Source organism: Branchiostoma lanceolatum, chromosome 2, assembly GCF_035083965.1.
Source record: "Branchiostoma lanceolatum isolate klBraLanc5 chromosome 2, klBraLanc5.hap2, whole genome shotgun sequence".
Lineage (NCBI taxonomy): Eukaryota > Metazoa > Chordata > Leptocardii > Amphioxiformes > Branchiostomatidae > Branchiostoma > Branchiostoma lanceolatum.
The window spans coordinates 6,624,217-6,645,774 of NC_089723.1; the positions used below are offsets into that span (position 1 = coordinate 6,624,217).

General features: G+C 39.2%; 3 protein-coding genes across 3 annotated transcripts; 2 read left to right on the forward strand and 1 right to left on the reverse strand.

Moving 5' to 3' along the window:
• Positions 1-5,838: 5,838 nt before the first annotated feature.
• Positions 5,839-6,261, reverse strand: LOC136426568 (zinc finger SWIM domain-containing protein 7-like). Its single transcript, XM_066415231.1, has one exon. It carries the CDS (start codon positions 6,259-6,261, stop codon positions 5,839-5,841), a length of 423 nt encoding a protein of 140 aa, XP_066271328.1.
• Positions 6,262-6,950: 689 nt separating this feature from the next.
• Positions 6,951-13,222, forward strand: LOC136426569 (tRNA pseudouridine synthase-like 1). Its single transcript, XM_066415232.1, has 8 exons — positions 6,951-7,086; positions 8,831-8,897; positions 10,013-10,215; positions 10,739-10,885; positions 11,456-11,629; positions 11,871-11,951; positions 12,491-12,696; positions 13,063-13,222. Exons 1-8 carry the CDS (start codon positions 7,040-7,042, stop codon positions 13,077-13,079), a joined length of 942 nt encoding a protein of 313 aa, XP_066271329.1. The 5' UTR covers positions 6,951-7,039; the 3' UTR covers positions 13,080-13,222.
• Positions 13,223-14,001: 779 nt separating this feature from the next.
• Positions 14,002-21,553, forward strand: LOC136427281 (ras-related protein Rab-10-like). Its single transcript, XM_066416091.1, has 7 exons — positions 14,002-14,119; positions 16,561-16,715; positions 17,660-17,720; positions 18,630-18,768; positions 19,434-19,523; positions 20,016-20,117; positions 21,332-21,553. The coding sequence occupies exons 2-7, from the start codon at positions 16,562-16,564 to the stop codon at positions 21,437-21,439; spliced, it is 654 nt and encodes a 217-aa protein (XP_066272188.1). The 5' UTR covers positions 14,002-14,119; position 16,561; the 3' UTR covers positions 21,440-21,553.
• The last annotated feature ends 5 nt before the right edge of the window (positions 21,554-21,558 follow it).

Sequence of the window (21,558 nt, forward strand, 5' to 3'; positions counted from 1 at the left end):
CCATGCGTTTGTGCGTCATACTCAATCATAATCCATGGTAAATGTGGGTAAAGGAGGGTAAATATCTCTTTTAGTAAAGGCATGTATACATCCTCTGTAAATATGGGTAAATTTAGCTATGAGAATATTTGGTAAGGTAAATCTCGGTAAATGCGCTTGATAAATGTGAGAAATGCTACGTACGGTAAATCTGGGTAAATGCACCGAATATATGCGAGAAATACTCCCTACGGTAAATCTCGGTAAATGCCCTGAATATATGAGAAATACTCGCTACGGTAAATTTCGGTAAATGCATGATTTACACGACCTCGGTAAATGTGGGTAAATAAGGCAAACATTACCAGCTATACCTTGCGGGTAAATGCGGGGTATATTCGCACATTTACCGATAGATAAATGCTGATAAATCTCTGGTAAATGTAACCTTTACACGGCTTTACATTACATTTACCATTGTGGTAAATTCCACTTTTCGTGCAGTGCAGAGCGCACGGTCCTTGAGAGAAAGTTGTACTAACTACGACAAGCTAGTTACGCAATGATGTACCATACCATGAATCATTTCTACATCTGAAAAGCAGACAAAACTGAAAGAAACTCTGTAAGTGTTATAAGTAACGGTAAGAATATAACTATGGTGGCATTATTATCTACATCATATTGTGATTGACGCCGTAACTCATCGCCAATTTACTACCATTAGGAATATGCTGGTATGTTGATTTTCAAAATAGGCCTCTTCATTAATCATGTAGCACAAATAGATCGTGGGAAACACACATTTCAAATCGATTTGTCAAGTCATTATTGCTCAATGGAGATGACAGATGGGATGAGGAAACAATGCTCATGACGTCCGTGAATAGTTTTACCAGGTTGGTAAGTCACTGAATAAAAAGACTCTTTTTTTTTATACAACCAAGAGATTTATTCAACGTCTGCGTCTATAAAAATTAGACAAAATTCAAAGGAAAATCTGGGAAACGCTAAGACCGTGAAATAATCAACATGTCTAGATATAGCCAACATTGTATTTTGAGTAGTCTCCTGTTACAAAAATTAAGTTCCAATTTGCATAATTTGCACTTCATTGTGCACATCTCTGCCCAAGCTACCTGCATATTAAATAACACAGAAATCTGTCGCTCCTTTGTTCAGTTATTCTCCTTGGAAGATTTTGACAAAAACGCCAATGCAGTTCCAGTCTCACATACCAGGGGGGGCCAAAATCGACCTTGACCTTTGTTCTCCCAACACCTACCTACATACCAAATATCTTTACAATCCATCCAGACATTCTTGAGTTATGCTGACTTCAAGAATACGGACAAACACACAAACACACACGCAAACACACACGCAAACACACACACAAACACGTTCAAAACAATATCTCCATGAAAAAGTCTCTATTTTTCATGGAGATATAAATCTCAGTCAATGTCATTTGCCACATGTATGCCTCCTATAAACGCTTCTACCATGTACTAACCGTGTAAATTATGTCTACGCCTGAAAAGAAGACAAGATACAACGGAAACTCTGGGAAACGCCAAGTGATTCATATATGTATAATGTAATGATTAAAACATAATTTCAAGGGTGGCTGATTTTCCCGTAATTGGAAAAACCGCATGACCATTGTAGCCAACGAATTTGTGGCAACTTTGCAAAAATCAAAAACTGTTCCTCATATTATCCTTACCATTCCCTCAATTATTGTCTAATTATGCATAGAAAAATAATCTGCATTTCATAAACGTTTTTATCTATGATTCTTACCTTAATTGTGAATGGCCGTAATATGTACAGTATTGAATACATGTACACTATGGATTTTGAGTATGGATTATGACTAAGGTTTGTGTATATATTTGTATGTATGGTTTTGTGGAAAAGTTTTGTGTATGTATTTGCGTATATGTTATTTTACATGTATGTATTGATATTACGTATTATATAATATGTGTTCAATGGCCCCGGCCCCACTGGAAAGTAGTGTCAAATACTACACTGAGGTGGGCCACCCTGGCTAAAGAAAACAGAATTAATTAAATAAATAGTATCTGGTATTATGTAAATTTCAGACTGATAAAGTGTGAGAGTTTTGTTTACCCTATTGGCAATTCAACTTGTTTTAATGCCTGTGGTTTTTCTGTGGTGGCATTGTGATTGAACACAGAATACAGGCCCCATTACGCCCCATTTTTCCACCATTACTAATTGAGTATCGTAGTCAAGAAATGGTTTATACTAAATAGAACACTGACAGCAAAGTTTCTTATGGGTGACCAAGATAGCTCCACGAGATCGTTTTATATTCATTGCTTTTGAAGGATTTATCATTGATTCTGTGGTTATAATTTTTGCCAAATAATTAACATTTGACACGAAGAGCTTCCATTTCGTGCCGATTTGCTTGATAAAGGGTGCACATCTGTCGCTGTACCGACGGAGATATGAGCCGGGTGAACCAATCGTGACCTCTGTTGCTTTATGGGCCGTGAAGGGCATGGACGCTGCTGTTGTTTGAATAGAGGTTCTGCTAAAATCTCTTTCACCACATCCATGCACTGATAGTCCTGCAAAGGAAACGTGTCTTCGTGCCTCATAAACTCAACAAAACTGGAACACATTACAAGATTTGTGGGACATTAAAAACTATATCAAAATGAAGAATTATCGACAAAACGTGGGAGAATGATAGAAATAAATGCTTTGTCAACGCAATTTAATTTAAAATATTGGTGGTAAATTTTTCTCCTCATAATTGCTTACGTTGGTCTAAAGAAAAGCAGAGCAAATTAGGCTTTTGCAAATCCACGCCGTACCTTATTGTTTATCGATAAGCTTTTTCTGAATGGGACAAATACGATATCTATACGGTTATGCTTTATAAGAAAATCTGTTATGACGTTAATCATCGACATCAATCGGAGTATAGAAAGAAATGGTTCAGCATCGCAATCTACGAAAAACATTGGTGAAAATTTATTCATATTGCTATACTAATAAAAAGCAGAGAAAATACACACCGTTCCTTTTTGCTATTGATAAGATGGCATTTATCTGAAATGGGACAGATACAATATATATACGGTTATGCTTTAGAAGAAATTCGTATAATTTGATGTTAATTAGACTGGCTTAATGTTCACGTTATTGGTCGAATGAAAAGCAGAGCAAATGAAGGTTTTGAAAATCCACACCGTTTTTTATTGCCTATTGATAAGATGGTATTTATCTGAAATGGGACAGATATGATATCTCTACGGTTATGGTTTTTAAGAAATTCGTATAATTTGATGTTAACAATACTGGTTTAATGTTTCCGTTGGTCTAATGAAAAGCAGAGCAAAATAGGGTTTTGCAAATCCGCACCGTCCTTATTGCCTATTGATAAGATGACATTTATCTGGAATGTGATAGATACGATATCTCTACGGTTACGCTTTATAAGAAATTCGTATAATTTGATGTTAATAACACTGGCTTCATACGATCATGTCGTAAAATTAATGACCCCTACTCACCTTTCTCTCGTGTGCCCTTGAAACATGTGGAAAGGCGCAACAAGCCCAATGGGGATTCTTTGCTAATGGGGAAGGGAGCAGTGGGGAATATGTGAAGGACAGCAATAAAACTAGCCAATTATGAGATAACGAGACGTTATAAAGGATGGGACAACTTGATATATAGCGAAACTTATTTGATTATTCTATTTAGTGTCAAGCATGTCTGGCTGCATCCGTACGATTCCACTTTCTGATAGGAGTATATGACATACGTATAGTGTTGGAAAACGCCGAACAGATAGTAGCATTACGCCAAAAATAGTCACTCAAGCAACTGGATAAAATTTTGAAACAGACGTTTCAGACAGCATCCGCTATCTTTCGTCAGTGACTAAGAAAAGATTTGGCAGAACCAGGTTTTATACCAAAACTCTGAATAGATATGTTAATGAGGTGAAGACAATTTCAGATGGTTCAATAGAATAGATGGTTCAATTGAATAGATAATAGCATTGTCTATATGGACAATGGAAAAGAAATAAAGAGGTAGGAAGCAAATATTAGGTAAAATGGACGTTAAACGCCCTAGCTATGTGCTATGTTGAAATACCTTGAAATCCTTACATAATCAAAAATGTGGACAAAGAAAGCATATAAAAGCAAAAAATGATGAGTTATGTATTTCTGAATAATATACAGAAGGCCACTGAAAGAGAAAAAAAACTAACTTAACAAGGCTATTTAACGACATAACTTTCTAATTGAAAGTCATAGTGGGTTTCTATGGTGTTTTAAGCCTGACTACATAATACTTGTCACAATTAATGATCATCCATAGAAGACCTACGATACAGCCATTGATATGGGCCATTCTACCGGCGCCCTCACGCAATAACACTGGGTGACCTTTTATGTCAACCCGATGACCCGAAGCTAACTCTCTGCGTCAGGATTCCCCATTTATAATTGCAGGGCTGTTGTTGTCTGACCTTTGTGTAGGGAAAAAGCGCGCCAATGACGAAAGGTCATCTGTTCGGATCTGAAATGTCCAAATGAGAGGGGTGAGGAGAGGGAAAGGGTGATTTCCATGGCCACACAAAATATGCTAATTTTATTTTGACGTGTCTTAATTATCCACCTTAATGACTCCACAAGTTGTTTGTTTTATTCAGCTCTCCATTAGTGTAATTTTTTACAAATTTTACACTACTCTTCCTGGAGTCCGCCGAGATTAAATCAAATACAGGAACAAAACTTAAACAATGGTTAGACAGTAAATCACAATCACATGATGAACTTGAAAAGTGAGCGGGACACTTTGTTGATCAGAAGAGAAACACTGTTTGCACTTTATGTATGATATTCTGTTGTTATTCTAAACATCACTGTAATTTAGTTCAAAGCCAGCATAATTAGAATAATGACAAAGCACACTACCCATGGGGTCCTAAACGGAGTAGGAGCGTGTGATCTGTCAGTGGATGCATCAGAAATTGCGTGTGTGCGTGTATGTACGCGTATGTGTGTGCGCGCGTATATGTGTGAGTGTGTTTGTTTGTGCGTGCGCGCGTATGTGGTTTGACACATGGCAATGCTTTTTCACAAGGCTCCTAGAAACATTGATGTTGTTTCGTGTAGCGTGGTGTCCCCGCCAGTATTGATAGAGTTGCGACCTCTTACGACTCAACATGGTACTGCACTGCGGGAGCAACTTTTGGATCGACGTGACTTCTATATTGTTACAAGACTTCAGCAACACTTTATCTCGGACGTAACATCAACTTTAATTTTGCATCATTATGTTTGTCCTAACCTAAATGATAAACATAATTCCCATACACATGTAGTTCTGATTTCACATTCAGTGTTAATGAAAGTGAAATAATTATATTTGCAGTCATAACAAATTCTTTTCATCCTCAAGCACAGTGTCTTCTAAAGGATGCCAGTCAGTTCACTGTGTTGCCCTCTCAACAGAGGTGCAAGATCGGTAATGAAAGTCGTGGTATTTTACTGGCCTTCATTACCAGTAACATATTGATACAGATCCAATAGAGGGCCCTTTCGTGGTGATATACAACTTTTTTTTTTCATGTACACGGTGCGGTATAACTGAACCGTGGCTTTGTTCATCGGTAGACCGCTAATAGTTCAGCTCTTCCTCTGTGACATTCAGATCTTGGAATGCCCCCACTAAACAGAGCTTCAGGATCAGCAATAGAAAAGTCGTAGTATTTCACTGTCCTTCATTACCAGTAACATGTTCAGGCAACTTCAATAGAGGGCCATTATACTGCATAGTAACGTTACATTGTACTCATCACTGAGCCGTGTCTTTGTTCATCAGTAGACCGATAAGTTCTTCATCTGAGACGCTCAGCTCTTGTAACGCACCCATGGCCTGTGCCAGTTGCACAGCTAAGACATGTTTACACACCAATGACTCTCCTCTTATCAGTGTAGCATAGGTGAAGAACGAACAAGGACAGTACAGTCCCGATGGTAGACAGGTGTAGAGCTTTCCTGAGCTTCCCACCACCAGGTATAGGTGTCGTCCGCTTGGAGAGGTGACGTGAGTGACCCCTTTCCTGTCCACTATGTCCAGCGAGGCCAACAGAGAGCTTCCAAAGACATCCTGCAAAGCTGAGAGAAGGTCATCTGACATGTAACGGTTGCTGCTGTACAAATGTTTGACCTCAACCAGGAGTTGAGTAGCCACTGTCCCCAACTGACTACACGCCATTCTGACTGATTTCTGAGTCAGTAGAGGTCCAACGGGAACTGTAGAGGACCAGTATAGGTCCTATGGGAACTGTAGAAATCTCAATTCAGATGTTTGACCTCAAGAAGAAGTTGAAGAGTTCAGTCACTGTCCTAACTGACAACACGCCATCTGAAGTCGGTAGAGGTCCTATGGGAACTGTACAGGTCCAGTAGAGGCAGCTCGTAGAGGTCCTAAAGGAACAGTAGAGATCTTCATTCGGCCACAACTGAACTCGGCTCCTGCTGTACAGATGTTTGACCTCAAGAAGAAGTTGAGTTCAGCCACTGTCCTTAACACGCAATCTAAAGTCGGTAGAGGTCCCACGAGAACAGTAGAGGTCCAGTTGAGGTCCTGAAGGAACAGTAGAAATCTTCATTCAGACACAACAGCTCCTGCTGTAGAGATGTTTGACCTCAAGAAGAAGTTGAGTTCAGCCACTGTCCTAACTGCCAACAAGCCATATAAAGTCGGTAGAGGTCCTACGGGAACAGTAGAGGCCCAGTAGAGGTCATGAAGGAACAGTAGAAATCTTCATTCAGCCACAAGTTTGTTTGATTGTCAAATGGCTGTTGTATTATCGTTCCAAACACCCGCTTTCAGAGACGAGGAGCACGCGATGATACTTCCTGTGAATCGAAGGCATGCGAACTTTCACCTTTGCCCTCTGACCTCTATGCCGACTGTCTCGTGGTCGCGTGTTGTTTTGGTTCTCTGAAGTTTCATCCAAGGTTTCTGTCCTCTCGGTTATTATCTGAATATGGTTCGGTACCTATTGCAATTCCAGTACTTGGGAACACATTTCAGGTAAATATAGTAATCATTTTTTTGCGTTTGATGATGATAATCCCATATGAAGTCTTGGGGGAGGGGGGCAGCATGCCAGCAGTATGTTGTGCAGTCTGTATGATCAAGGCCATTATCACCTTCGGCAAGAAGGTTATGCAGAGGGTAGCGTTTGTCTGTTTGTCTGTTTGTTTGTTTGTAGTGGCACAGGATAACTCGAGAATGCCTTGATGGATTATCTTGGTATTTGGTATGTTGGTAGGTTTTGATGAGACCTAAAAACGATGAGATTTTGGGCCCCCTAGCGGCTTCTTACGGTACTGCAGCGGAACTTCCTGTTTTGATATCTCGTGTTCTGGACATGCTATGGAACTTATTTTTGAGTGGTAGATAGATCTTTGGACAGAGAGTAAGTGGTGTGGGTTTGGGCCCCCTAGCGTTTTTTTTGGAACTGCAGGAGCAGGTTTTGCATCTGACTTTGAAAGGGAATAACTCAAGAAGGGCTTGATGGATGGTAATGATTTTTGGTAGGTAGATAGCTTGAGTGATGATGTACATGATTAGACACGTCTTATGCAAATCAGTATCTAATTTGCATAATTAATGAGGAAAGTTTATACATCCGCCAAATTCCATGATAGGACTCTGAAACATGTGACATATGTAACTGAGGAAGAGAGAAATATTAATTGATATGAACTATGTAAACGAAGACCTCATTTGCATAATTGATGCAAAAATACTATAACATGATGGCCTTGATGGATGGTCATGATTTTTGGTATGTGGATAGTTTTTGTGATGCTTAGTATGATTGGACGATAATTATGCAAATCAGATTCTAATTTGCATAATTAATAAGGCAACTTTAAAAATCCGCTTTGTTCCATGATATGACAATTCAAATTGTTACTGAGGAAGAGAGGACTGTTGATAGATAGAAAATATGCAAATGTGGGCCTTATTTGCATTCTTAATGAGTAACTTCTATTATTCCACACTGGCAAAAGACGGCAATTTCATACATTTAATCCTTTTTTGTGGCATCGGGACGTTATGTGAATGTGAACATCGTTGAATCAAATTATGATAATAAGGGCCTCCTTTGCATAATTGATGATAAATTTGTTAAGCTCATACTTTGGACATGTTATATTTTAAGACAATCAACTGGTATGATTTATGATTGATGAGAAACACTCCTAATACGTCAGTCATAAAGGTTAAAATCATTTGGCGAAGGTATGAGGTCGTGGAACTCTAGTATAAGAATGTCCTTGGTATGATCAGTTAACTTAACTTACCTTGCAGTTGGTGATGTAAATCCAGGCAACCTCCTTGATCCCATACAGCTGTGACACACCAGTAACAAAAGTCTGAAGACCCAAAATCTCCCATGAAATTTGGTTCTATACATGATGTGTTTTATTATCGAGGTAAAGATTTTCCTCATTACCAGCTGTTGGGACCTGGGGAATTCTTGTCCATAGATTTGAGACTAACAGTTCCAGTGACACATATCACAGGGCCCAAAATCAACCTTGACCTTTCTCCTCCCAACAACTACCCACATACCAAATACCATTACAATCCATCCACATGTTCTACAGTTATGCTCACTTTAAGCATACAGTGACACAAACATACACACACGTGCATGCAAACACACACGCAAACGCACGCAAACGCACGCAAAACAATATCTCCATGAAAAAGTCTTTTTTCATTGAGATAATTAACCAAACATTAATTCTGTATGTTCCAGAGGAGTCCCAAGAGTCACGCCGGTGGAGAGAGCCGCAGGGTACAGCGGAGTAGAAGATGCACTAAGTGTACGTATGTATAGGGGCCTGATGCACACTTTTGTCATCACCTGACATCTTCTTAAGGGCATTGATAACAGCCAATGTTTCTACGACTGTCATCTTCTTGTCCTGCTGGCATGTTTTACACAAGTTATTTCGTCCCCGTTAGCGGTAACGCAACCCCGCTGCATGCTTCGCCATCTGCATCAAATTCCGTGGATCCTGGGGCCGAGTTCGATCCTAGGGTGGGCTCAGCTCGGACATGTTGTAAGGGATTGCATTCGTCATTTTGGATGGTGACGTAAAGCCGGCGGCCCCGTGTATGAGGGAGCTTCAGGCATAAGCCTCAAGCAACAAACTTCTGCACGTAAAAGAACCCAACACACTTATCAAGAAGAGTAGGGGTGGCTCGGTGTGCTTGGCCAAAAACGCAGACCGTGGCGAGGCTGCATTGCACTACCACTAGCTACTTGAAAAAGCATCATGCTTCACCTCAATTGAGGATGCCTAGCTTTAACTTTTTTTATTTCCTTAATTTGATTTCTTAATCAAGTCATTGTCCCTTGACTTTTTCTGCGCTGCCGTGGCATTATTGCTTCCGCATTCAGTGCATTTCGCTGCTGTATGATGCATTCGGTTGAGAAACACCAACCGTACATATAAGGGTCCCACATACTGACATACAGGCTCTGTAATGTGCAACCCATATATATGTATACTAGTATGGGTCCTGCATAACAAGGGTTAAGGACAATGATGAAGATGACAAACTATCATAGCAGTGATGGTCGGACATTGGCTGTTACCCATGATTTCCTTGGTTGTGAATAATGAAATTTGTTATTCAATCATTCACCAGCCTGATGAAACTATTGAACTACATTCTAGGGGGAGATAACTCTTATTACGGTTAAACGCTCCAAATAGGTCAATATATCAAAGAATGTCTAGATCTTAGAACCGATTGTGTATATGACAGTCATATCTATTCATATACATTTATGTATAGGTTGATTCATTTGTATCCACTTGTTTGTTTGTATGTATAGATGTGTGTAAGTAGATCTTAGGAAATTTACTATACTTAATTTGTGTCAATAAAGATTTCCCGTATTGACGAATGCTTCTATTATTGTTTACAGGATGCATTTTCCTGCCTTAATTATAAGTTAGCAGAGCCTCCTAACATCCACGTGTCCAGTAGGACTGACTCGGGAGTCCATGCCCTGTGTAACACTGCACATGCTGATCTCATCTATGGGGAGAACCAGGAAGAACTAGACCCTGACGCAATTGTGCACGCAGTCAACCGCAATATTACACAAATGGGCAGAGCCGACATTAGGTTAGTATACTCTTTGTTTTGGTCAGTGACCATCTAAAGTTTGAGGCTACCTTGTAACTGTTGGAAAAGTAGCTTTCATCCAATACCACAGTCATGCTCAAGTTTTATAAGAGCCAAGATGTATCTCTTGAATGTTTATCATCATCGATAGAGAATATGTAACCTATCCTAAAATCATGTTGCAATGGTGTGCTAAAGTGTAACAATGAAAACTTATTTTCATTATCTACATGTAAGGCCACACCAATTCAATTTCAGGGCTAGCCTTCTGTTTTCATGAATTTTTTTTTTCTAACATTTTTTTTGGGGGAAAATAAAAATCCGTTAACCAAGACATTAAATTGGTGTGGCCTAAGAATGATAAATGCAGTAGACTTTGCAAAGAAGACAAAAAATCCTACATGTCAACTACTGATATTTTCCAATGTGCTTTCAAACACTAGAATGTTCGTTCAAAAACTACACTGTGCTTTCAAACACATTTGATGGACTGAAATAAGATAAAAGACTTTTTCATTCCCAGGCTGATGAACTGTTGTCCAGTGCCTCCCACCTTTAACTCACGGCACCAAGCACTAGGAAGAACATACCTGTACAGGGTAGTGTCAGGCTGCTATCACTCCAGACTGCCCATCGTTGAGTTTGATAGGAGCTGGGGTGTTATGGAGAGGTAAGAAACATGTTATTTACATGTAGTTAAAGATACATGTATGTAAGGCAGCACCCATCTATGTTTCAATAGACCCTGGGCCACACAACTTGGTGCAATCACTACAGCAGGGGACTGGTCTACTGGTAGTGATGTGTGTTCATCTACCATACTAGTACTCTTTCAAAGCAGAGAAAGTAGTATGTGCCATTTTTAAAGTCATGATACGAGTCATTTGGTATGACTTGGCCAGCGAGAATCCAAGGCAAACACTCTACTCACTTGGCCGTTGCATCGGTAAGAAATATGTACCTTACTACGTAGTGTGCAAAATAACTGCAGGAAAATTGCAGGGATTTTTTGCACATAACATGCTCATTACTTGCATGCTAAAATGTATTTGACTGTCCTTTATGCCTTGCTTTCAGTCCATGGACATTCATATGTAAGGGGGTGATATGCTTAAAGTTTGTCATTAATGTTTTGTCATTTGTTCAGATTTGAATATTAAGTATTCATACAATGTTGCTAGTATAATTTTATGAAGTTTTCAATGGTGATGCTCTTTCCCATTCCTTTATCTTCATCCAGATTAGATATTGAGGCCATGCAAGAGGCAGCAAAACATTTCCTAGGAACACACGATTTCACCACTTTCAGAAATAAGAGTCCAGACACATGGACCAAAGATCCCATCAAGACTATGAAAGCGGTTGAAGTCAGGAGAGCGTCATGCTTTTTAAAAGAACATGATCCTTTTTGCAGGTATGAAAATCTTCATAATGTTTACATTAATACAGCAAACTTGGTTTTCATTGAATGTCAAGACTTAATAATACCATCTGTATGGTGGCTTTCATTTGCACATGTAACTTATTCTGTATGTAAATTTTAAAATGGTTTAATTTTTTAAGTTGTATTTTTTTCAAGAGTTTACTCAATGCCAATGTGAAATCTCTGAAGATAATGTTTAATTATTTCTCTACTTCTTGTCTAATTTCTACAGAGATTTGGAGGTGCTGGAATTGATTTTTAAAAGCAGATCTTTTCTATACAGACAGGCAAGTACACATCTTCAAAAACATTTGCTAGTTATGACAAGAGCAAGTTAACTCTTATTAGCACTTTCATCATCGTTCCACTTTACTTCCTTACTTTTCCCAGGAAATGATCGGTTTTGGACACTTTTGATCATAGTACTAGAACTACAGTAACTGTAGAGTGGAAATCGTTGTCACCAAACACAGTTGAGCCATTGTCACATGAATTTAAAGAACGCTTTCAGTTAGGTGTGCAAAGGTTATGTGTGACAGGTCGTTCAGTGTAATGTAATCTGCTGCTGATTGTGTTACTGTAAAATGCATTAAGTTCGCGTGCCTATATTTTGGCGCTAAGGCGAATATGGGGTGTTCGCTGAGGTTTTACGTTCTCGGCAGCGCTGTAGCTGCAGTGGCTTTAAGTTTGCGGTGAAACAGTCGCTGCAAAAACCGTGAACATAAAACCACCGCAAACATGTTTGCATTTACAGTAGGCTGAAGGGCAGTTGTACCAGCTATACAGATACAGATACAAATAGTTGGTACATGTAGATCGCAGCAAGAAACATTCTCCATCCTTGACCATCAGCAAGCTACTTAAGTATCTAAGTCTGTTTTTCCTATTTCAGATCAGAAGAATGACAGGACTCTTGGTTGCCATTGGAAGAGGGAAGCTAGAACCCAAAGAAGTCTGCACCTTACTGGCTGCTAGAAAAATAACAGCTTTCCCTAAAAATGCACAAGTAGCTCCTGCACATGGGCTCTATTTATGCAATATTGAATATAACGAAAAAGGTGAGCTGTGATATCAATAGAGCTGGATATTGTTTTAGTTGAAATGTGTTATAAGTTTGGAAATCAACTTAGTATGTTGAAAGGGGCAACCCAGTTTTCTGGATTTATAATGAGACGAAATAGATATCCGATAAATAAACATGTAGTATTTTCAGTAATTTTCATGGATGAAAAAATAGCTTGCAACATATCACATTTTCCAGTTAAACAATAGATAGAAGACACCAATATAGTTTTGTATGTTTATGGTACATGTAAGTTACTATGTAGCATATAACGTTACTGGTCAGAAGCAGAATACTCACTCGGATTTTGTGTTACATAATACTAACAATAAGTAACATATTCCCCACTCTTGATTTGCAGATCTTCTGTATGACTGATGAAAGGAAATTCTGGAAACAAGACTTTCAATGTTCCAACAGCAACAGCAATGACGTAACTGTACAAGTCATCTCAGGGCATCATTTACTAACAAACAAATATTTTACAATGAACACAAATGTTGCATTAAAAGTTTTAATGACATTTTCTGGACTTGGTGTTACTTTTCAGTGATAGAAATTGCAAGTATATGCTATATAATGTATCCTAAAATAAACGTATGCACATATCAATTAAGATAGATTTCTTAAAGGAAAGTTTGCTTATGAAGTCAGAGATGCATTTGCTTTACCTCTCTGTGCGGTGTACACAATGTCTTAACAAGCATGATTTAATGCATGTGCCATAAACTGCAATTAAGTTATCAATGATCAAACATGGCATTGTCAGTAGCAATCTTACTACATGTACCTTTTTACACCAAGCATGTTATTGATGTTGACAGTCCCAAGGCGATGCTCAAACCTCAGTGTTCTCATATAGCTTGCCTACAAGTAAACAATGGAGTGATCAAAATTTTCCTCATGGTTACCATTTTTAGCAGCATTCGCATTCCCGAAGCAGTTGTTTTGCCCCTGTAATTTGATTACATTGGCCGTCTAGTGGATTTCACATGCAATGCCATTGCAATGGGCTTTTTTAAAACAAAGATACCATTTGCCAAATATGGAGAAAAGAAATGCTTAAAACATCTGACGGTTTCTCTTGAAATGCAGCATAACTGATGTTGACGTTATACAAATAGAATTTGGAATTTTAGCTTTTGTTAAAAATCTGGAATTCAAACATTTTCTCCAGTTACTTAATGAGTAACCATTAAAATACCCATGGCCAGTCCAAAATGGTACCGTCCTCTTGGCCCGCTGAGATCGTTAGGCGGTTATACCGCACAAACTGGGTCATCAGGTTCAAGCCGGAAGTGACATTCAGACAAGGCTTTGATATTGCGCCTGAGGAAGAGAAACTAGAACCCAGAGGCCTCACGAATCATCGTAAAAATGTGGCAATAAAGACACAAGTGGGCCCAGGATTGATGGAGGTATGTGTGGTCATGTGATTCTAGACTAGTTCAAGCTCGTGTCTGTTTATAATATGACGTCGCTTTACGTCATTCAGTTGTTGAATGTGGGTGGGCTGATGACAGAGACGATTTCTAACGTACGTTTCTCAGATCATATTCATAAGCTGGGCGCTTCTCTCATGTCTCAATTTTAATGTTTATGATTAGAAGCAAAATAAATGCTCTGTGTGGTTTTAAACAGGAAGTATTTTTATTTAGGTTCAACCTATTAAAGACCCTTATTGATTGGATGCTGTTATAACTCGATTAGCAGTCGGACCAAATTAGATCATAATATCGTTATCTGTAAATTTTTCCCAGCAACAATTTATTAAACCTATGTTTAACATATCTGTGTCATAATTTAGACATATTCAATGTAAATGAACAAGAACAGTTTGCATAGATCTACAACTCAGTGCTATCTGACCTGTTTGAATTTTGATTCAGTTTTTTAGCTAGCTGAAATGTTTCAATTTTTCATGAAGAAAATAGTCACCCACTGATATTCAGCTGTTCACACCTACAGTTTGTTTATTTATTAAGTTCTACAAAAATAAGGAAAATTCAAATCCCACATCAGCTGAATATCTAAAGTTTGTTGACCCCTTCAGCCAGGTGCAGAATTTGTAACAGTGAAGAATTGTCACAAGCACAAACAAAAGGCGGAACAATAGAGCAGACATCCAGCAATTTACATGATAGATTGCCTCAGGACAATTTGCAGCCAAGTAGAAAATTGTCTGAGAAAACAGTATGAACTGTTTAGTCTGAATACAGTTCATATGCAGTGCAGTGAAAATTCTTAGTCTACACAAGATCACTTTGTACTGTGGGAATTAAAACATCTTTCACAGATTATGCCAACTCGACTACTCAATAACATCCCTCACTTAAGGATCACAAAGTATGTTTTCTACCATAAAAAAGGCAAAGCAGTCATCCTCAATTGAGCCTCAATTTGAGGTGAAGCATGATGCTTTTTCAAGTAGTGCAATGCTGCTCAAGTTTTTGGCCAAGCACACCGGGTCACCCCAGCACTCTTCTCGATAAGTGTGATGGGTTCTTTTACATTCAGGGGTTTGATGCTTGAGGCTTACGCCCGAGAGGCTTACGCCCGAAGCTACCACATACACGAGGCTGCTGGCTTTTACTAGTATACACTTACTAGTATAAGTACATTGTATACAATAAGATGACACATGATATACAATGTATGCAGAAGCTACAAGGCTACAACCACTAATAAATCTATACATTATCTGTCAGATATTTATCTCCATGAAAAATGGAGATATTGTTTTGGGTGTGTCTGTTTGTTTGTTTGTCTGTTTGTCTGTTTGTGTTTCCGGACTACTGTAGTCAGCATAACTCAAGAACTTCTTGATGGATTGCGATGATATTTGGTATGTGGGCAGGTGTTGTGAAGCCGAAATTCAAGGTCGATTTTTGGCCCCCTGGTATGTGACCTTGGTACTGCAGCAGAAATTCCATTTTTGTATCTCTTGACCTGAACGTGCTATGGTATTAATTTTTTGGTGGCAGATAGCTTGTGGTGTAATGAAGGCGTGGTGTGGGTTTGGCCCCCCTAGCAGCTTGCTCTGGAACTGCAGGGGTGTTATCATGAAAATCTTCTAAGGAGAATAACTGAACAAAGGAACGACGGATTTCCATGATATTTAGCGTTCAGGTAGCTTGTTACTTTTGTAATCACATCAGACAGTGATTGAATAACCTGATCCTATGCGACTATGAAACTCAAGCTGATGTTTCATTTAGAATTTTGAATACTGCAATTCACTTTATCTTCACGGTTGCAAAATTTCACGGTGTAAGGCAAATGGACATTTTCACTTAAATTTAACTTCACGGTGACAGCAAGTGATTTACAGAATGGATGTGTTCATCAGGAATCATAGATAATTAAAACAGTTTTTTTTCATGGTGATGATACATGTAAGTTCACGGTACAGAGGGGACCATGAAAACAGTGAACATAATTAAGTTACAGTGAAAGAAACAAGAATTACAGTATTGGTTGTCACAAACCATGAAAGTATCAAAAGTATAACAGTCACAGAAGTTATACATATACTTTAAATCCTTATCCAATCACACATGGCCCGTGTTTGAGGAGACCCACACCTGTCCAGAGCACATTAAAGAACCCACCACACTTAAGCTTATCAGAAAGAGTGTGCGTGGATCAAACTTTACGGTCTGGTCTTGCACAGCTTGTTTCTACAGTACAAAACAGTTGTGTTACATGTACACCTAAAGGCAGTTTAGTAGAAGTTATGCGAAACAAAGAAACAAATATCAATTTACAGGTAACTACAATAAAACTAGTCAAGAGAAATTTTGCAGTTGGCAACAGCATATTTTTACTCCAATTTTCCCTTCATTGTTATTACCTGTAGTATGTCGCGGCCACAACTAGCAGTTCCGAGGGGCCCTGCCCCGCCCTATGACTTCCAGCTCCAGGTCGTGATGGTTGGGGAGTCCAGTGTGGGGAAGACCTGCATCATCAACAGGTTCACTGAGGACAAATATGAAGACCCCATCTCTACTGTAGGTAAGGATGAACTGATGGCCACATTCAAGCAATGCACTGTCCGATGACAAGTGAATACTAGTAATTGTCACTGGCTAACTTTAAGGTACAGTGCAGCTTTCGGTGTGATACCTGTCCTTTAGTCTACTATAGATAATAGATCGATCCTGGCTGTCAATCAAAATTAGCGATTCAGCCAATAGAGAACAGGATTTGATCACGTGATCATGAGCCATTTTGACTGACGTGGCTGATTTTGATGGAGGTGTTCGAGTTGCTAGGGCCTTGCTAAGGGGGGCGTGGCTTCGAGATCAGTCTATTAAGTATGCTGGCTATGGGTAAAATGATTTGTCAGAAGTTTGACCACCATAGGGCTTCTTCTACCTGCGGAAATGTTTAACTCCTTGCTGCAGGTTCTCTCTCATGGATAATCATTCACCCAAGTTTTGTAGAATTCTATTATCCTTAACTCCTTAAGCCCCCCTCTCACTGGACCCATGGCATGCTGGTGGCGTCACTGCGGCCGATTGAATTGACCAAGCACTCAACGAATTTCATCGACAAAAAACGAATCTTTTTATAAGCTTTGTGTGTTTTGTTCTATTTTTTGTCATACGTGTACATTTTGAATGATATTCCCATTATAAAGTCAAGGGTAACACAAATCCAGTTTAGGACGCAGCAACAACGCCAGCGTGCCGCGGGTCCAGTGAGGGGGGGGCTTTAGGAAGGCCTGGTGGAGGCTGCATGGCCATGGCCATAATCTAGATTTGGTTTCTTCTTCCATTCAAAATCAAATATTATTCAGTCCAATTTAAATGAAAATGAATCGTGAAAATTACATTACAACTGTACATGTACCATTTTTTACTCTGTAATACCCCTGAATCTACCTACATGTACATCGTATTGTAAGTCAATCATTTTGTACGGTTGCTCTTCATATTGCACCTGGTGTGTTTCAGGCATTGACTTCAAAATTAGAATATTTGAGATGTTTGGCAAGAGAATACGACTTCAAATATGGTAAGTGCTGCATGCAGTTTCTAACATTTCGGGTAGTGTCTATGCTGATGTTGTGCATGTAACATTATATAACACTTGTTAACATTTAACTTAAGGCTTTTAACTGTTAAATGATGCTTATATTGTGAGGATGAAAACTTCTTTCATGGAATGCCTGCTTTACTCTACAACTTCATCACTCTCATAATCAAAAAAGAATGTTTCACAATTGACTAAACTACCATTTTGTATATTAAATGTATCAATGTGCAGATAAATAAAAAGGAATAAAAGAATAAGGGGTCCTACTGTGCCATGTAAAATGTAATATGTAACTAAAACATAGTACTAGCTACTAGTAATGGTTGAATTGAACTTCTACCTCCTAGTTCCTACATACATATTTATTATTAAATATACAGTAACTGTACTTAGTATCAGTAAGCTTGACTGTAAGTAAGACATGGCTCGAAATTTTTTTTGGTGATAGGTGCACCGGTGCACCCATCCTAAAAATTTAGGTGCACAGAACGAATTTTGGGTGTACAAATTTTACTGAAATAAAGTAGTGTCAGCAGAACATGATTACAAAGTTTAACCCTACTGCCTCTCTTAAGAACCTCAATCTGTAATTCTATAGCTATCTTCAAAATTTTAAACAAGTAATACATCAAATAAAGTACAACAAATGCTTTTTCTGATACTCAGATTTCAAGAATATCCTGTATGCTACTAGCTAGTGTACAATAGTTCCTTCATATACATGTAGCCTTTAAAAATATCTAGGTGCACCCACAGTTAAAAAATTAGGTGCATAGCTCCAATTTTGGGTGCACTCAGTTGCACATGCACCCAGTATTTCGAACCCTGTAAGAGAAAGTGAACTCTATACACACAAGGGGTTTGATAAGATTGTGGATGATATTTCAGGGACACAGCCGGCCATGAGAAGTTCAACACCATCACCACGCAGTACTACCACCGTGCAGACGGGGTCCTGCTGGTGTATGACATCACCAGGGAACACACCTTTGTCAGCATTCCCAAGTGGCTCAACCAAGTAGATGTGGTGAGCAATTAGTCATTTCAGTGTCATGCAATGAACACGCACAAATGATGTACATTTAGCCTGGTTTCAACCAAGCCCCGTGTCCGCCCGCCGCCTGTAACGGCTATCCACTCCGCGGGGAGGGGAGAGAAACCCCCGGACAGCTGGAGTTTGCGTTATACAGACTAATGTACATTGTATAGTGCAAAAACAGCTTACTGCTTACCTGTGTGCCACAATTTATTGTACTTTTTTTGCGACTCAAATAAAGAAATAAAATAATGATAAGTGATTTTCCCATACATGTATAACTAGCAAATTTAATCTTTATTGCATGTTCATTCCCCAGGGGGATAAATGCACTGGAGGCCACAGGGGGTGTTATTTTCAGTCAATATCTTTGTGCCTGAGTTTTGGATGCAATTAACAACTCAAAACGACCATTATAGTGTATACAAAGAGAAAGTCTTATAATCAGGCCCAAAGCCAAGACCAAGATGGCGGACTAACTGCTTTTCGACCATGTGACCTGTTCTAAATATAACCCGAATCCTAGGTGCCACTCTGAAAATACACTACCATTTTGATAGTGTTTTTTTAATAGATTATAAGATAGATCAGGGGATAAGACTTTGGGATATTAGGGTTCTTGAGTTTTACCATCAACAATGCTTTTTTTGCCTCAGTACGCCTCCCATGATGTGGAAAGATACCTGCTGGGAAACAAGTGTGATCAGGAGGTGCTTAGAGAAGTTCCAAGGGAAAGAGCAGAAAAGGTATGTGAAAATCTGAAGGTTCTGGGTTCAAATCCCAGTGTTGTGCCCTAAGAGGAAAGGTATTCTACACCTAGTTCCTCACTCGACTCAATGAAATGAGTGCCTATACTTTCAGTTAGGTGTGGCCTCTTGGATGTCCCGAACCAGTATTTGAGGAGAGCCACACCTCGAGCACATTAAAGAGCCAGTTCACTTATTGTCAGTCAGAAGATTAGAGGTCCATCCTGGTGTTGTTGAAACCTACAGTCATTGTTGACATCTTGAAAGGGTGATGATGACCTGTTACATGTACATGTCAATCCTTCCACAAGACAGTGTGCTAAATCTCAGTCTACTAGCTTTTTGTCTAATACTTTCAAAATTGTATAATTATGTGAGAAGAAAAATGAAATAAAAACTTTTTATCTTGTTGCATGATTTTTTGTGTTGTACTCACAGCTGGAGTAAAAGGATAATGACAAGTTTGAACAATGTTTTTTATTCTCCCGACAGTTTGCTGTTGAGTACAACATCAACTTTGTGGAGGTCAGTGCAAAGACCAACACAGGCATCGAGCATGCCTTCAGGGACCTAGTGGAAAGTATCCTACGTAAGGTAAGTTATTATTAGATAATGGTTTATTGGTCAGAAATTACCTGTGCAATGGCAGCCAGTGCTGAATTGCTGCAGGGTTTACAATCACATAATACACAACAGATACATACATTTGTAATTGCTCCACACTTACACTTTGTGGAACTGTTGCAAGGGTCTGGGCGGCTGCCATTCGGCGCCAGCAGGTGACCTCAATACGACCATCCCCAACCAAAGTCAGGTACCCATTCACACCTGGGTGGAGTGAGGAAAGTCGTGTAAAGTGCCTTTCCCAAGTACATGAATATATTGCAAAATGAGTTCTTTTCAACATCAAAATAAAAGGTCATTTGTATCATGGTACTTGACATTCTGATAATAGATTTTACACACTATTTCTGTGTTACACAAAGTAACAAACAAACAAAGTAAATAGCTTACCAAGAAACTTTCAATCACTTTAATCTCTGACCCCTCCCAAGTTGATTTGACCAATGTCACATGACCTGAACAGAAGTGTGCCATCAGCAATGGGTCAAAGGTGACTGGTAGTTGGTAATGGCCCCCGTCTCGGTTAAGGGTCTCATGAAATACTAGTACATGTAGGCTTTGTTTCATTTAAACTTGAAAAGGGTCAGTCAGAGTACTGACCGAAAGCTCGTTGTTATTATGATAAGTTCTTTACTTTGAAATTCATAGTGTACTGAAATAGCATAATAAAATAATGTGAACAAGGTTAACAACTGCAAAATATACAGAAATGTACACATGTACACGTAGGCATATCAGAGTCACAGACAATTGTTGTAACCAGATTTATGTCAATTTTACCTTGGCCGCAAAATGTTCGATATGGGTGTTCCAGACCGTGTGATATTTTCTTTATCACATGGGGTTCTAAGTTGTATCACACAGGCTTCCATAGAATATTTAGAATGCATTTCAAGTGCACCGGTTGTGCCGCTGTCGAAAATTCGAATGCCGGAGTCGGAGGTTGGAATCGATGTTGTTACGAATTCTTTGTTCGAGGACACAAAACTCTCTCAACTTCAGAGGCATTTCGCATTGAAATGTGTGTTTTTCCGGGTTGGTATGACATAGATAAAATACAACACGGTGTTTTCCGCATCACCCTCGGTCCCGGCCCTCCCGCGGGTCCCATCGCCCTCCGGGTTTCGGCCACCATGTTGTATTCTATATTTATCTTTATATGTATGTGTGATGATTCTTTCCAGAGGCCGGACGCCCCCGCCATGATGGACGAGAGAATCCAGCTGAACAGAGGCGACTACGAACGGTCCCCACAATCCGCCACCAAGTCATGCAGCGGGAGGTGTGTGTAGCAGTCCCAACAGAAGTGCAGTCTAATGGAGTAAAGTACTTTTGTACTGAAACATTCATGTACATTGTATATTGTGTACTGTATACAGAGGATGTTGATATACATGTAGTCAAACCTGTA